Source organism: Capra hircus, chromosome 10 (genome assembly GCF_001704415.2).
Source record: "Capra hircus breed San Clemente chromosome 10, ASM170441v1, whole genome shotgun sequence".
NCBI lineage: Eukaryota > Metazoa > Chordata > Mammalia > Artiodactyla > Bovidae > Capra > Capra hircus.
The window spans coordinates 76,428,853-76,445,358 of NC_030817.1; the positions used below are offsets into that span (position 1 = coordinate 76,428,853).

The 16,506-nt window shown below is 39.7% G+C and overlaps 1 protein-coding gene across 1 annotated transcript; it reads right to left on the reverse strand.

Moving 5' to 3' along the window:
• Window positions 1,941-2,501, reverse strand: LOC102176127 (inactive ribonuclease-like protein 9). Its single transcript, XM_005685560.1, has one exon. The coding sequence runs from the start codon at window positions 2,499-2,501 to the stop codon at window positions 1,941-1,943; it is 561 nt and encodes a 186-aa protein (XP_005685617.1).

Genomic DNA, 16,506 nt, shown 5'->3' on the forward strand with positions numbered 1-16,506 from the left:
ATGTTTAGATGGTTGGCTTTTAGAGGAAGTCATGGTGATTCTCAAAAGTCTGATGGAATCCTCATTCACTCAGATATTACAATTTTGACTGCCAGGAGTTTCCATGTGAAGAAGGGTTTCTAAAGGCTTGATTTTCTTAGTCACTGAATGGGTTCTGGCAGCCCTGGGCCCAGGGCCATATTGATAAGTGAGGACCTAGCTCTGAGTCTGAAGACAAGGAAGGGGATGGAAGACACGCATGGACTGGATTGAAATGAAGTGTGCAAGAGTGACAGGCACTCCCGCTCCCATTCCCCTCTTCAATCCTCCTTATCCCATTTTCAGTAAGTTATGGGGAATAATCATCAAACAACAAGGAATTTTACAAAGAGAGATAGAAATTGTTACCAACACTGGACAGATAGAATTCTTTTCTCGCACTGGATCTCCAGACTTTTGGAAGTGGAATGTTCTCAGATGAAGCTACAGCTACAGGAAGGTGAGGAAAAGAAATGGTGAATGAAAGTGACTATGCAAGAAAGTTTGGAATTGTTTTGTGAACAGTGATAACTAAGCTAAAAAAAATGTGGGAGTGATAATTTGGGAAATTGGGATTGATATATATGCATTACCATAAAAAATAGATAACTAATAAGGCCCTACTGTATAACACAAGGAACTCTATTTAATACTCTGTAATGACCTTTATGGGAAAAGAATCTTAAAAGGAGTGGATATTATGTATAACAGATTCATTTTTCTGTACACCTGAATCTAACATAACATTGTAAATCAACTATAATCTAATGACTAGTTTTAAAAAAAACACAAAGAAAAGAGAAAAAGCCAAAAATGTGGGAATCCACAGAAGTAGCATTGGACAATTGAAAAGTACTTCGAGGAGTTTGCTATTCTGAAAGTTTAGATGTTGATGCTAAGATAGGCAAGTGAAAGTCACTCAGTCGTGTCCAACTCTTTGTGACCACATGGACTATACAGTCCGTGAAATTCTCCAGGCCAGAATACTGGAGTGGGTAACCATCCCCTTCTCCAGGGGATCTTCCCAAACCAGGGATTGAACCCAGGTCTCCCACATTGCAGGCAGATTCTTTACCAGCTTAACCACCAGGGGATGCTAAGATGGCTCCTGTTATGTCTATATCTTCAAGATCCCATGAGTATTGTGCTGCATGGAAAGAAGAAAACAAATGGAAATTCTATAAATATAGCACTGGGAAGATGAAGTTCATAATGTCTCAGGGCGGTCCCAATACTTCTTCTTTTTTAAAAAAATAATAATTTACTTATTTATTTGGCTTCACTAGGTTTTAGTTGCAGCTCGCAGGATCTTTGATCTCTGTGGCATGCTGAATTTTTAGTTGGGGCATTTTTATGTTTATATTTGCAGCATGTAAACTCTTAGTTTTGGCATTTAGGAGCTCATTCCACAACCAGGAATGGAACCTTGGCCCCCTGCATTCGGAGCCTGGCGTCACAGGCACTGGACCACCATGGAAGTCCCTCCAGTTCTTTTTGATTCAAATTGTGTCACAAGGAAGATCAGTCCAAACCCGGAAACCCCACATAAACATACCAGAGACACCTAGCTACAATGATGCACTTTATTATTTCTACTGAACCAGACATTCCATGAATACAACTTTGGAGCACACCTCAGCACCCATTTCCTAATGGCTTGCTGCTGGTCATCCTTTCCCTTCAGGCATTCATCCTCACAACACATTCAAAACGTGCTGAACTGTATGACTTGACTGAAATCACATCTCAGAGCACTATATCTTAGCCCTGCCCACCTTTCCTTTGTCTGATGCAAGGAGAAAAAGGGCAGGTGGTGGATGACTAAAGCAAATGAGATCCAAATGTCCATCCTCAAGTTTGCTTGTAAGGATCAGTAAGGATAAGTTTCTGTCTTCTAGCTCTAACGTCTTTCAGAATATACTTTAAGAATGTTGGGAGGAAGGTACTTTCCCGGTGGATGTCAACATACCAACCACAGATTCAGGGATAATTTCTCTGATATCATTTTGCCATCGACAAGTGATAAAGACCCATCCCTTCTCATAAGAGGAAGTGTATTCACAATCTGGCATCTTGATCCCACTTGTTAAAACACAATGCACTGCTTTTATTTTTTTATGACTCGTGTAACAAGTCCCAACTTCTTCGCCACAAGACATAAACGTGTTATGACAGATCTTTTCAATGTCCTCATACGATGCTTGAAGGAAGAAATGTTCCTTCACACAATAAAGCCTACGGTGAACATTTTTTATCTTCATTTCATCGCTGCAGTATGTTGGATCACGTAATGGTCTTTTACGATCAATAATGACATGGGCTTTGAATAATTCCTTGGTAGGTGCTCTGGTAGGACTTGTACCATCTAAATGCTCTTCAAATTCTTTATCTGTTAAAGAACCATCAATCATCAGCTCAAATTTCAGTGGCTTCAGGAGCAGGAAGAGCAGAAACAGGGGCAGCATGTTGATCAGAGTCCCCATATTTCCCTGAAGGGAATACAAGAGAGAAGGAGTTATGCCTACTGTGAGGCTGTGCCTTCGGTTCCTGTGTATGGCCCATTCTACCACCTACTTCTGTTCTGAGCTCGAAGACTTTGGACAGTTTTAAAACTGACATCTCAGTTCTGTTTCGATACCAGGAAAATATTTACTCCAAAGTGACCTTAGAGGACCTATAGTTAGTCTAGAAGACTGTGGGTAAGAGGGAAAAGTGAAGGAAGAAGGAGAGAAAAGGAGAAAGGGATGGAGAGAGACACGGTGAAGAGAAACAGAGAGCAGGTAACGAGGAAGAACTGAGGAAGAGAGCAAGAGAGAGATGAAGGCCAGGAGAGAAGGGTAAATGCGGACAAGACGTCGAGAGGGCAGTGGGGCGAGAGGCAGAGAGGAGGCTCATGTGCTCGCTCTCCTTCTGGAGTAAAGAAGTTCTCTCAAGTTCTCTTCCTGGAGTTAAGAACTTGCCCTGAAAAGAGCAACTTGATCCCCGCTTCCCCTTACCAACATCCTGCTTTTCTGAGGACCATTCTTCATCTTCTGACTTTCTCCTCTTGCTCATTTCTAAATTCCAGTGCCCTTCACAAGGGATCAAGCAAGATCCATCATGTCACGTGAACACCATATGTGTGTGGATTGGTGTAAATACCATCACCTCATCGCCTGGAATTGTGGCTCCATGTTACAGTCTCCTCTGCCTCCTCTCCCCACTGAGAAGAACTCTTCCACTCAGGAGCATTACTGACCTTGTGAGTCTTTTTCCAATCTTTTCTTTAAAGTAGACTTCATGTTTCCTTCTCAGGTTTTCCTATCTCTAAATTCTTCCCATCCTGCGTGCCTATCTGCCATCACGGTACCCTCACATCAGAGACTGCAGAGTCACAACTTTCCCTCCACATGTGTGTGTCTCCATGTCTATTCACCCCACTGGAGGAGCACTAATATTTCCCTAATACTTATCATATACATGAGGAAGTGTATTTGTCACACAAATATGGGAAACTGGGTAGATGCCTTATATTTTTCAAGAATTCTACTGCTTTGAAATGAAATGGAAATATTAGTTTGGCACCTACTTCTGAGACATGTCATTATAATGCTTCATACTAATTATGTTAAGGATTTTAAGAAAAGCATTCCTTAAGGGAGCCAGGGCAGTAGTGACCTGTGGCCCAGAAAACAGACCCAAGTTCTAGACATCAGGGTGCAGTTTACTATAGTGGAAAGTGTCATCATTCATAGAGGACTCCTGGGTCTATTGATCATTTTTTATTTCCATTTCAAATCTGATGGTTAAGCATTAATTCTCCTAACAGGCTTTCTTCCCAGGGAAAGGCAAGCACTTTAGGTACTCTAGGGAGCAAACTTCTTGACCTATCTTTGCCCATGGCCTCTTTGCCTCATTGAGTCCTTGTGTAACGGGAGGGAAAAGGGCAGCGCGCAACTTTTGAAAGAATGACATAGCCCAAGGACACAATATAAACCAGTTAGAATCAAATGGGACCAAGATGGCAGGCAAGACTAGACCTTGATCTTCAATCAGCAAGTGAAATGACACACCCAGAGGTGCCAGGACAGTTCCAAAGCACTGTCAAAAGACCAAGGAGTGGGCCGGTGGACGGAATCCCACCCCTTCCCCAAAATAGTTGGAATAATCCTCCTACTCATTAGCATGTGAAATTACCCAGCCTATAAAAATTAATCATGCCACATTTCACAGCCTCACTTGCCCTCTGTGATGGCCCACAATCCGTCTGTGGAGTATGCTTCTCTCTGAATCTGCATAAATCCATCTCTTACCTATCACTTTGTCTCTCACGGAATTCTTTCTGGGATGAGACATCAAGAATCTGAACTTCTTTAGGCCCTGAAATCAGGTACCGTGGGTTTTGGCTGGGTTTGAGTCCCAGCACGTGAGTTCGAGTCCCAGTTTGAGGTAAACGGTTTCACTTGTATCATCAGTGCTTCAGAGAGTGGATGTCTTAAGGACTGGGCTGGAGAGATCCTGATACTGAGAATATTCACTTCCCCTGAGTGTCAGAGCTTGGAGCAGGAAAACAGAAAAGCAAGGCTGAACAGCTGAGATAAGTATATTTTTGAGGTTGCCATTAAGTAAAAATAAAAATCATAAATAACAATGGCTAAGATCACAGGCAATTATGTGCCAAGCACTAAGTTAAGCACTCTACATCCTCCTCCTCCTGGTCATCATCATCCAAGCAAGCTTATGATAAAGATATTCTTTTTAATATTGTTTTTGTTTTGATTGTATTTAGGATCTCTTTGGGAAGGGATGTTGTCTGAAATCTTACTTTAGGTCTGGCAGAATCTTTTGGTTTTTTGTTTTGCTTTTTAATTTTTATTTTGTTAACACCAAAAACATTTTGTACTAGGGTATAGCCAATTAACAATGTAGTGATAGTTTCAGGTAAAAAGCAAATAAACTTAGCTATATATATACATAGGGCTTCCCTCATAGCTCAGTTGGTAAAGAATTTGCCTGCAAGGCAGGAGACTCAGGTTCGATTCCTGGGTTAGGAAGATCCCCTGGAGAAGGAAATGGCAACCCACTCCAGTATTCTTGGCTGGGGAATCCTGTAGGCAGAGGAGCCTGGCAGGCCCCAGTCCATGTGGTTGCAGGAGTTGGAAACGACTTAGCAGCTAAACCAACACCACCACCATTCTTCCCCAAACACCCCTCCCATCCAGGCTGGCACATAACATTGAACAGAGTTCCATGTGCTATACAATAGGTCTTTATTGGTTATCCATTTTAAATATAGCGGTGTGTACATGTAGGTCTGGCAGAATCTTAGTTCAAGCCTTTGTGACAAGTCAGCCTGATTTCCACATTTCTGTTCTTCAGTGCTATTCTATGGCTTCTTTCAGTCTAGTTTCCTTATCTGATGCTAGAGTGTACCTCCTTCCCTAGGCTGTCTTTGTAATCCTATGAGACTGCCAGAAACAGACAGACCACCAGAGTGACAAGTACTAAAATAATTTCTGAGCCACTAGAGAGCTGTCTATGGGGTCACACAGAATCAGACAAGACTGAAGCGACTTAGCAGCAGAGAGCTGTTAGAAAAGAAAAACAGATCCACTTTCCACAAGGCCTAGCTGTGCTGCTGCAGGACAGTTCTCTGTTTTGTTTTTTTTTTAACTCTACTGTTCTCTTGCTAGAAGCGAAGTCCTTCACTGGGACAACCTGAGTAATTTTCTAATATTGATAACCCAGAAACCCTGACCAAGGTGGAGATGGATATCAATATTTGACTCCAGGGTGGATCCAGTTTGTAGACATGTGAGTAGACAAGTGGTGCTACAATCAGGTCGATTTGGGGACACATATCACAGAGCATAGAGAGAGGAAATCTGAAGATAGGAAATCAGAGAATGGGCCAAGAAAGAAACAACTGATCCTAAGAGTTGATGTGGGAGAGGGCGCTCTGTGTGTGAGCATGTTCAGAAGCCATTCCTCACACCCTTGCTTTCACTCTCTCATCAGCCTCCTGAAGAAGTCCCTTCAGCAGAGTGATCCCACTGGCTCAAACCAGGGAGCTCTGCACACATTCCCAGAAAGGGGACCCTGGAGTCTCTGCAGTGTCTTGGGCTGGAGAGAGCAGGACAGGGTGAGCATAGGCAGCAGAGCTGAGGCTCCTGTAGCACCAGGGCCAGGACAGCCCTTCATTTTGTATATCCTCTAAGCCCTTCATCCTTTGTTTATGAATTCATGCTGTGGTTTCAGGCTTCTTAAAATCTTTGCTCACCCCCATGGATATGCATTTTCTCTCTCTCTATCTTACTTCTTTATGGATTTTTAAAAATTTAAACCTTTCATCCATCTGGAATTTATTTTGAAGTATAATGGGAGGTGGGTTTTTTTTTCACATGGTTTCTATGTAATCTCAGCACCAGTTCTTCAGGGAATAATATTTATTGTCTCATCTCTAATTTAAAAGTTACCTATGTGTTTAATAATTCTTTTTTTCTGACTATATTGTATTTTGATCCTATGTTTACTATTCATGTGCCAACTATAAGCTTTTACTTATTATCATTAATAAAGAATGTTAATATGTAATGAAGCAACCCACGTTCATTCCTCTTCTTATTCAAAAACTTAGTACAGGGACACAGCAGAAAGTAAATTAGTGGCAGATTAGGGCTGAAGGTAGGAATAGAGATTACCTATCAATGGTCAGAGAAAGACACAGACAGACAGACAAGGACAAAGACAAACGCAGAGACAGAGAGCACAGAATAGACAGTGTGACGTACACTCCGGCAATGTTTCTTAAGGTTTCTTCTGGTAACCTCACACTGCAAAATCGCCTTACTTCCTGTGTAGTACATACTCGATGGTTTTTCATCCTACCTGATTAATCAGGATCTCTGTGAATGGACTCAGAAATTTGCACTTTAAACAAATTCACGAGGTGATACTCAACCCACTAGAGTTTGAGAATCGATTTCTTACTCTACATAAAAGTGTACTTATTATGAAGAAAACATCCTCCTAAAGTGGCAAAAGTGTTAGGCTTTTTCAGTAAATGTTTCTGGATAGAGATTGAGATGAATTCCTTTCACCTTTTGGCTGTTGTGAATTATGCTGCTTTGAGCATGGGTGTACAAACAGCTGGTTAGACCTAACTTTTCCTCTTTGTTTTTAAACTTGCTTGGGAGTGTTAAGGAAGCTTAGGTTTATAGACTGGGAAGGGCCTGAGAGAGGCTGTCTATCTAGAATGTCTCCTCCTAAAATGTGGATGCTGAGTCCCAGATCAGGACTCTTTATCCAAAATATTTTTAAAAATTGAGATGAGTCAAAGATTCCTTAGGTACATGAATGTATATCTCCAAGGGATTATTCAGTGGTGTTTTCAATGTAAATCGCTTTAAGAAGACAAACAGGATTTGTAAATAGAATTTAATATGAGGCATTAATAGACAGTCATCATATAATAATCATATAGCCTCAACCACAGAAGAGAAAAACTAAATTTGCATCTTTCAAACTGGTAATTAGTATACTTTCAACCTCATTGCTGGTGAGAGGGTGATAAGGGGGGAAATCCTATATTCTGGTGACATTGAAAACCTTGGCAAGTGTAATTAAAAATTTTTTAAATCTGATACTTTCCCCTCATTTTAATAGCTAGAATTCTAAGTATCATAATTTAGATAGCAATGTGGACAGCAAGTTTTATTGCATAGGAACAAAAAGTTCAACTTTGAAAACATAAATGTCAATGAATTTAGAGAAAGTTTAAATTACCTTGGATATGTTCATGGACAAAAATGCCACTACAATCATAACTATAAGGGCTAATATTTGAGATAATCAGTGTTCAATATTCAACTACCAGGGAGGGAATGATACCCCACCCATTAGCAGATAATTGGATTAAAGCTTTACTGAGCAAGGCCCTGCTCACAAGAGCAAGACCCAGTTTTTCCCATTACCAGTCCCTCCCATCAGGAAGCTTATATAGGCTGCTTAGCCTCCTCCATCAGAGGGCAGACAGAAGAAGCAAAAAGCAAAGTCCCACAGCAACTAAAACAAAAACCACATTACAGAAAACTAACCATGATGAAAAGGAGAAAGTTATGTCCCAGATATAACTGGGACGCAGTTGGGAAAACAGTGGAGAAGATTCAAGAAATGTTTATCAAAGACTTACAAGAACTAAAGAACAAGCAAATAGAGATGAATAATACACTGCTGCTGCTGCTGCTAAGTCGCTTCAGTCGTGTCCGACTCTGTGCGACCCCATAGACGGCAGCCCACCAGGCTCCCCCGTCCCTGGGATTCTCCAGGCAAGAACACTAGAGTGGGGTGCCGTTTCCTTCTCCAATGCATGAAAGTGAAAAGTGAAAGTGAAGTCGCTCAGTTGTGTCCGACTCTTAGCAACCCCATGGACTGCGGCCCACCAGGCACCTCCGTCCATGGAATTTTCCAGGCAAGAGTGCTGGAGAGGGGTGCCATTGCCTTCTCCAGAATAATACACTAGAAGGAATCAATAGCAGAATAGCTGAGGCAGAACAGATAAATGACCTGGAGGGCAGAATGGTGGAAATCACTGCCACAGAACAGAATATAGGAAAAAAGAATGAAAAGAAACAAGATAACCTAAGGGACAACATTAAACACACCAAACGTTCACATTATAGGGGTCCCAGAAGGAGACAAGAGAAAAGACCTGAGAAAATATTCAAAGAGATAATAGCTAAAAACTTCCTTAACATGGGGAAAGGAACTAGTCAACCAAGTCCAGGAAACACAGAGAGTCCCAGGCAGGATAAACCCAAGGAGGAACACACTGAGATGCATAGTAATCAAACTGACAAAAATTAAAAACAAAGATAAAATGTTAAAAGCAACAAGGGGAAAACAAAAAACAGCATACAAGGAAACTCCTATTAGCTGATTTCTCAACAGAAACTCTACCATCCAGAAGCGAATGGCAGTATATATTTAAAATGATGAAAGGGAAGAACCTGCAACCAAGAATACTCTACTGAGTAAGACTCTTGCTCAGATTTGCTGGAGAAATCAAAAGCTTTCCAGACAAGCAAAAGTTAAAAGAATTCAGCACCACCAAACCAGCTTTACAACAAATGCTAACGGAACTTCTCTAGGTAGGATACACAGAAAAGAAAAAAACCTACACAAAATAAACCCAAAACAATTAAGAAAACTGTAATAGGATCATGCATATTAATAATTACCCTAAATGTAAATGGATTAAATGCACCAACCAAAAGACATAGACCAGATGGGAGGATGAAAACATGTGCGTGTACGCATTTCCACTTACCACATCACTCTGTTTGACCCCCCAAATTGTATGTAATTATTTTATACTGTTAGGTTAATCATGTTCCCATCATGGCTTGCAATTGTTATTACTTTTTATTTTTGTCTGGATATGATTGTGAAAACTGATAAACATCTTTTCCTATTGTGGTTATGTAACTACTCAATACCATTGTATCATAACTGATCAACAGAAAAATAGTAGAACTCTATATCACCAAAACTACGATTTAACAGAAAAACCTGTAATCACTTTTTAAAATCCAGATGCATATCAGAATTATCTTGAAGTTTTTTGAAAAATACAAATGTCCAGGTGTTACTGTTTTTCCTCCAGAGCTCCAGATTAAGTGTCTAATGAGCGGTCATGTTTAAAGACAACTGGACTATATGATGATCTTTTGCTTTTATCTAGTTTATTTCACTTTTTCTATTTCATATTCAGTGCTTCCATTTCATTTAGTTGATGTTTTCTAATTTCTCCAACTTTTTAAAAAAATTAATTAATTTGTTTTAATTGGAGGCTAATTACTTTACAATATTGTGGTGATTTTTGCCATACACTGACATGAATCTGCCATGGCTGTACATGTGTTCCCCATCCTGAACCCCCCCTCCCACCTCCCTCCCCATCCCATCCCTCTGGGTCATCCCAGTGCACCGGCCCTGAGCACCCTGTGTCATGCATTGAACCTGGACTGGCAATCTGTTTCACATATGGTAATATACATATTTCAATGCTATTCTCTCAAATCATCCCACCCTCGCCTTCTCCCACAGAGTCCAAAAGTCTTCTTTACATCTGTGTCTCTTTTGCTGTCTCATATATAGGATCAGCATTACCATCTTTCTAAATTCCATGTATATGTGTTAGTATACTGTATTGGTGTTTTTATTTCTGACTTACTTCATTCTGTATAATAGGCTCCAGTTTCATCCACCTCATTAGAACTGATTCAAATGTATTCTTTTTAATGGCTGAGTAATACTCCATTGTGTATATGTACCAAGCTTTCTTATCCATTCATCTGCCTATGGACATCTAGGTTGCTTCCATGTCCTGACTATTGTAAACAGTGCTGTGATGAACACTGGGGTACACATGTCTCTTTCTTTCTTTTTTTAAAAAAAATTATTTATTTTAATTGGAGGCTAATTATTTTACAATATTGTAGGAATTTTTGCCATACATTGACATGAATCTGCCGTGGATATACATGTGTTCCTCATCCTGAACCCCCCCTCCCACCTCCCTCCCCATCCCATCCCTCTGGGTCATCCCAGTGCACCAGCCCTAAGCACCCTGTGTCATGCATAGAACCTGGACTGGCAATCTGTTTCACATATGATAACATACATGTTTCAATGCTATTCTCTCAAATCATAACTTTTTTTTAATGTTCTTTCTCAAGCCTTTATGAAGAGTAGTAGAAAACTTTTGTATACATATATATAAATAATATGTACAATATATACTTTAGAAAACTTATAAATTTTTGCCTAACTAAAAATTTTATGACGTTTTGATTCTACTTGTTTGACTTAGTATGAACACAAGGCCAGATTTCTAATGAAAAAAATAGATATGCAATGACCAACAAGGTTTACCGTATAGCACAGGGAACTATGGTTAATATCTTGTAGTAACTTACAGTAGAAAATAATTTTTAAAATAATATATGTGTATATGTATAATCATCTTGCTGTGCACCTGAAACATTTTAAGTCAACTATGCTTCAATAAAATATATATATTAAGAGAGGGAAAAAAAACCCCAAAACTAGCGACAGGAGTGCCAAAGAAACTAGTGGCAGGAGTGCCAGGAGGACCTGTACTGACTCACAGAAACAGATGTCTGAGACACACAGCAGGATGAAGAAATCCAATCCTTCACTCTTTGTTTTCTCTCTCATTCCACTCTGCTTTCTATGCTAGCTTCATGCACAGGCAGGGCCTCTCCACAGACTAGCAGAGACAGTTATTCAACACAACAAATATCTTTCCCGATTGGCCTCATTTCTGTCACGTGCATAAATCCATGAACCTGAACGCCCCCGATTGGTCCACCTGAAGCTCAGGTCTGTCTCTGAGAAGAAAAGGCAAAACCACAAGTTAAAACCCGAGTAGAATTGCAATTGCCGATAGAAAAGCTGTTCCCCTACAAGGCAAACAAAGGAATGGACACCCAATACAATCGTAGAAACGTCCATTTGAAAAAAGCAGGGGGAAAATCAAAACACAGAAGATATCTGCAACGTGGTCCCAAATAATGTTTGAAATAAAGATTACATGGTGAGGGAGGGGAAGCCCTAAACATAACCTTATTCAACTGCTCTTTCTAAAGGGTTAATTTCTTGTAGTGATCTTGAAAGCTGTCCGTTTCTCAAAACTAAAATAATTCTGAGGAAGCGTCATTGAAGAAATGTATCTTTAAGAGCTGGTTTGGGCATGTTATCCAATATTAAGTGCCAATTTCTCAGAATGCCACGTTCTGGTATCAGCGAACTCCTACCCTTTATCACCATCAGGTAATGTCAATTTCTCAGTCTGGATAGTTAAACTACAAGAGAGAGTCTAAACACTTAGTCCGTACAATTAGACTTACCTTTGTGAGTAAATCCCAGAGTATTTCTCTATGAAATTCTGGAAGAAAGATCTCACCTTAAGCAACTTTAAATTTATACTTTTTAGTATCATATAGAGGCAATAATTGGAGAAGGCAATGGCACCCCACTCCAGTACTTTTGCCTGGAAAATCCCACGGACAGAGGAGCCTAGTAGGCTGCAGTCCCTGGAGTTGGTAAGAGTCAGACATGACTGAGCGACTTCACTTTCACTTTTCACATTCATGCATTAGAGAAGGAAATGGCAACCCACTCTAGTGTTCTCACCTGGAGAATCCCACGGATAGGGGAGCCTGGTGGGCTGCCGTCTATGGGGTTGCACAGAGTTGGACATGACTGAAGCGACTTAGCAGCAGCAGCAGAGGCAATAATTATGCTTCAGACCTTCAGACCTATAACTAAACTGAAAATGGGGTCAGTTTGAGAAAACCTGGAGAACAATGTGATCCTTATGGGCCATTAGAGGATCAATGGGTTCACTGAAATGCACACCTTTTGGTGAATTCAAGACATTTCTTCCCCTTAGGGTCACTGTGATGGCTTAAGTATCTGGAGCTTCCAGAAGTGCACAGAGTAGAGACACACTAAGTAAGAGTGTCTCAGTAATTGAAAATCAACCTTCAGAGCACAAATATAGAGTAATTTTAACATCTTATGTTGCAAAGATGGAGTCAAACTAGGTCTCAGATGACAGAATTCTCTCTCGATTGTAGCTTTCTGCAAATTTATACTTGCTCATGCCTTCTTTAGCCCTTTTTGTATGATTTTGCAAAAATGTTTAAAGATTTGCTGCATTGATATCTAGTATATCTTCATGTAATGTCAATGTGAATTTATTTAAAGGATTTTTACAGATCAGATGACAATGTAAGTATTTATTTATTTAGTTTTGGACACACCAGGCACAGGTGGGATCCTAGATTCCTGATCAGGGATTGAACCAGTGCCCATTGGAGTGGAAGTGCTGAGTTTTAACCACTGAAAGTGAAAGTGAATTCACTGAGTCATGTCCAACTCTTTGTGACTATAGCCTACTGGGCTCCTCCATCCATGGGATTTTCCAAGCAAGAATTTTGGAGCGGGTTGCCATTTCCTTCTCCAGGGTATCTTCCAGACCCAGGGATCCAACCTGAGTCTCCCGCATTGCAGGCAGGCTCTTTACTGTCTGAGCCACCAGCCTGGAGCACCTGAAATGTCCCTCAGGGTGAGTTTAGAAGGAAATGACTAAGATATCCAAGATATGGCCACTGGTTTGACTGATTTCATTATCTGGTCCTTCTGACAGATTAGGATTAGTAGAAAAATAGAAGTATGGAATATGGTTGGACAGATTATCCCATAGATTTTCTTGGGAAGAGAAACATAAATCTAGTGAGACAATTGGCTGCATATCAGTAAAAACAACATAGGTTCCAGTGTTCATTCCATGTAGCCCACACACACACACACACACACACACACACACACACATTCTCTCGCTTCCCAATGTATGTTGGACTTGAGATCAAAGTAATATTTAGAAAACATTAAGGATATTGATACAAGTATGGTAGCATTTTTTTTTCTCATACTTAGGATTGAATAAGGTATGTTTCTCGTTTCTTTTCTTCTGGCCGTGCTGCCCAGCAGGCAGGATCTCAGTATTCCAATTAGGGATTAAACCCAGGACATGGCAGTGAAAGCACGGAATCCTAGCCACTAGACTACCAGGAAACTACCAAGAATGTCATTATTATACGAAAGAGGCACACAGGCATAAAGAAAACGATTGAAAGACTTGCTTACACACAGAGACTGAATTACATACCCACATACACAAGCGCACAGAAAACTTTGCCTGAAACAAATCACATAATATAATAATTCCTATGGCAAAAGACACCAAGAAAATTTTTTTACAAACCTGGTTACATCTGGTTTAAAGTAAATTACATTTAATTTAAAAATATGTGCAGTGTGAAAGTGCTTCTCAAACCCAGATGCAAAAACAGTGCGAATTTTTTTTCTAAATTCAGCATATCTGCATCAAAATTTCAACTCTTAAGTGTGGCAGCAAAATTTACCTTGGCTGTTATTTTAGGTTCCTTCAACCTGTTTAGCTTTCCCGGTGGCTCAACTGGTAAAGAATCCACCCACAATGCAGGGGAGCTGGTTTCAATCCCTGGGTTGGGAAGATCTCCTGGAGAAGGGAAAGGCTACCCACTCCAGTATTCTGGCCTGGGAAATTCCATGGACTGTATGGAGTTGCAGAGAGTCAGACACGACTGAGTGACTTTCACGTTCAAACTATTTTACGTAATTAAAAAAGTCAAATTATCTGAATTTGTGTTACTAAATCAGAAAGTTCAGTTTCTTTCTGTGTGTGTGTATTTTGACTGGCATCATTACAGTTTCTCATTCAGTTATAAATTATCAGTATATTGAACATAGTGTTGTTTGACTCTCACATTTCAAACAGCTAAAAATCTAAAAATTTCACTTCCTGGTATATACTCACAAGAGTTGAAACTAAGAACTGGAACAGATATTTGTACTTCTCTGTTCAAAGCAGCACTATTTGCAATAGGCAAATGGTGGAAGTGTTCATCAGTAAATGGAAGAATAAACAACATGTGTTATGTACATTTAATCAAATATTATTTAGCCCTCAAAAGGAAGGAAATTCGAACATATGCTACAATGTGGATGAAAGCTGAAGTCATTATGCTGAGGAAAACAAACCATCACAAAAGGATAAATAATTTCACCACATTTAAGTAAAATTAATGTGCATCATCTCAAGGGACACTAACAAAAAGAATAAATTGTAATGGGATAATGTTCACCTTAGTAGTTTTGTTTTATTGAGAGGAGACTGTGCTAAGGGCACAGGACAATAATCTTTTGCAATCTTCATATGCATAAAGCTGGAAATTACCATTTTATCTTATCTTAATTGTATTATTAATACAGAATGTTAATATGTAATGAAGCAATCCACATTCATTCCTCTTCGTATTCAAAGGTTTAGCACAAAGACACAGCAGAAAGTAAATGTGTTCATCTGACAAACCCTCATCAACTATCCTCATGAACTGCGTTATCTTAGGGAATCTAGTGGGTAGGAGTCAAGATCTAGATTTGTATGTAATATTAGATAAGAGGAACAATCTGTGTAAATAATCATTGTTCTGTTTCCATGGCTTTAATTACAGAATGTGGAATGATCTGATAATTTACCTGGAGAAAAAGAAATACATTATGATGATTACATTAAAAATAAATATATTTATTGTATGTTGTAGAACCCCAAGATACTTGACGTGAACATGACGCAAATGAGATGGTCCCGGGCACATATTCAAGCTAGCCTATGCAGAGAATTTCTTCAGCTGATGTCTTGAAAGGCGGTTTTGGAAGGTATCATGGTGACCTCAAATGTTTGATGGAATCCTCATTCACTCAGAAATTACAATTAAAAGTTATGAGTTTCCATGTAAAAGTGCTGTCTAGAAGTTTGATTTTCTTAGTCACAGAATTGGGATCTGGCAGCACTGAACCCCAGGCCCTTATTGATAAATGAGGACCTAGCTCTGAGTCTAAAGACAAGGATAGGGAATGGGACGTGGAGATGGGCATGTCCCATGGATGTCCCTGTAGAGATGGGGATGGAGGACATGTGCAGATTGGATTGCAATGAAAAGTGTAAGAATGATAGGCACTCTCCCTCCCATCTTTCCCCACTCCTTTTTATTCCATTTTCAGTAAGTTATAGAGAATAATGATCAAAGGGTATCAAGGAATTTTACAAAGGGAGGGAGAAGTTGTTATCAAAACGGGACAGACAGGTTTCTTTTCTCATACTGAATCTCCAGCCACTCTCGGAAGTGGAATTTTCTCAGATGAAGCCACAGCTACAGCAAGGTGAGAAAAAGAAATGGTGAATGACTGTGACTATGCCAGAAAGTTTGGATTTGTATAAACAGTGATGGCTAAGCTAAAACAAAGATGTGGGGGGCACAAATTAGAAGATTGGGGTTGGCATATACACGTTGCTATAAACAGTAGACAACTTATAAGGACCTAGTGTATAACACAAGAAACTCTACTCAATACTCTATAGTGACCTATATGCAAAAAGAATCTTAAAAGGAGTGGATACTATGTATAAGCATAACAGATTTACTTTTCTGTACACCTGAAAACAACTAACATTTATATAGTAAATCAACTATAATCTAATAAATGGTGAAAAGAAAAGAAAGCAAGATGTGGGAATTCACAAAAGCAGCATTGGACAGCTGGAAAGTACTTTGGGGAGTTTGCTATTCTGAATATTAGGTATTCATGCTGAGACGGTTCTTGTTATATCTATATCTGCCTGTCCCCATGAGTATTGTATGGCATGGAAAGAAGAGAACAAGTGAAAATTCTGCAAATATACCAACTAGGAATGTGAATTTCACAGTGTCACAGGGGGTTCCCAACTCTTCTTTAAAACAAATTATTTATTTACTTAATGTGCCAGGTTTTTCTTGTAGCATTCGACGTCTTGATCTTCTTTGTGGCATCCAAATT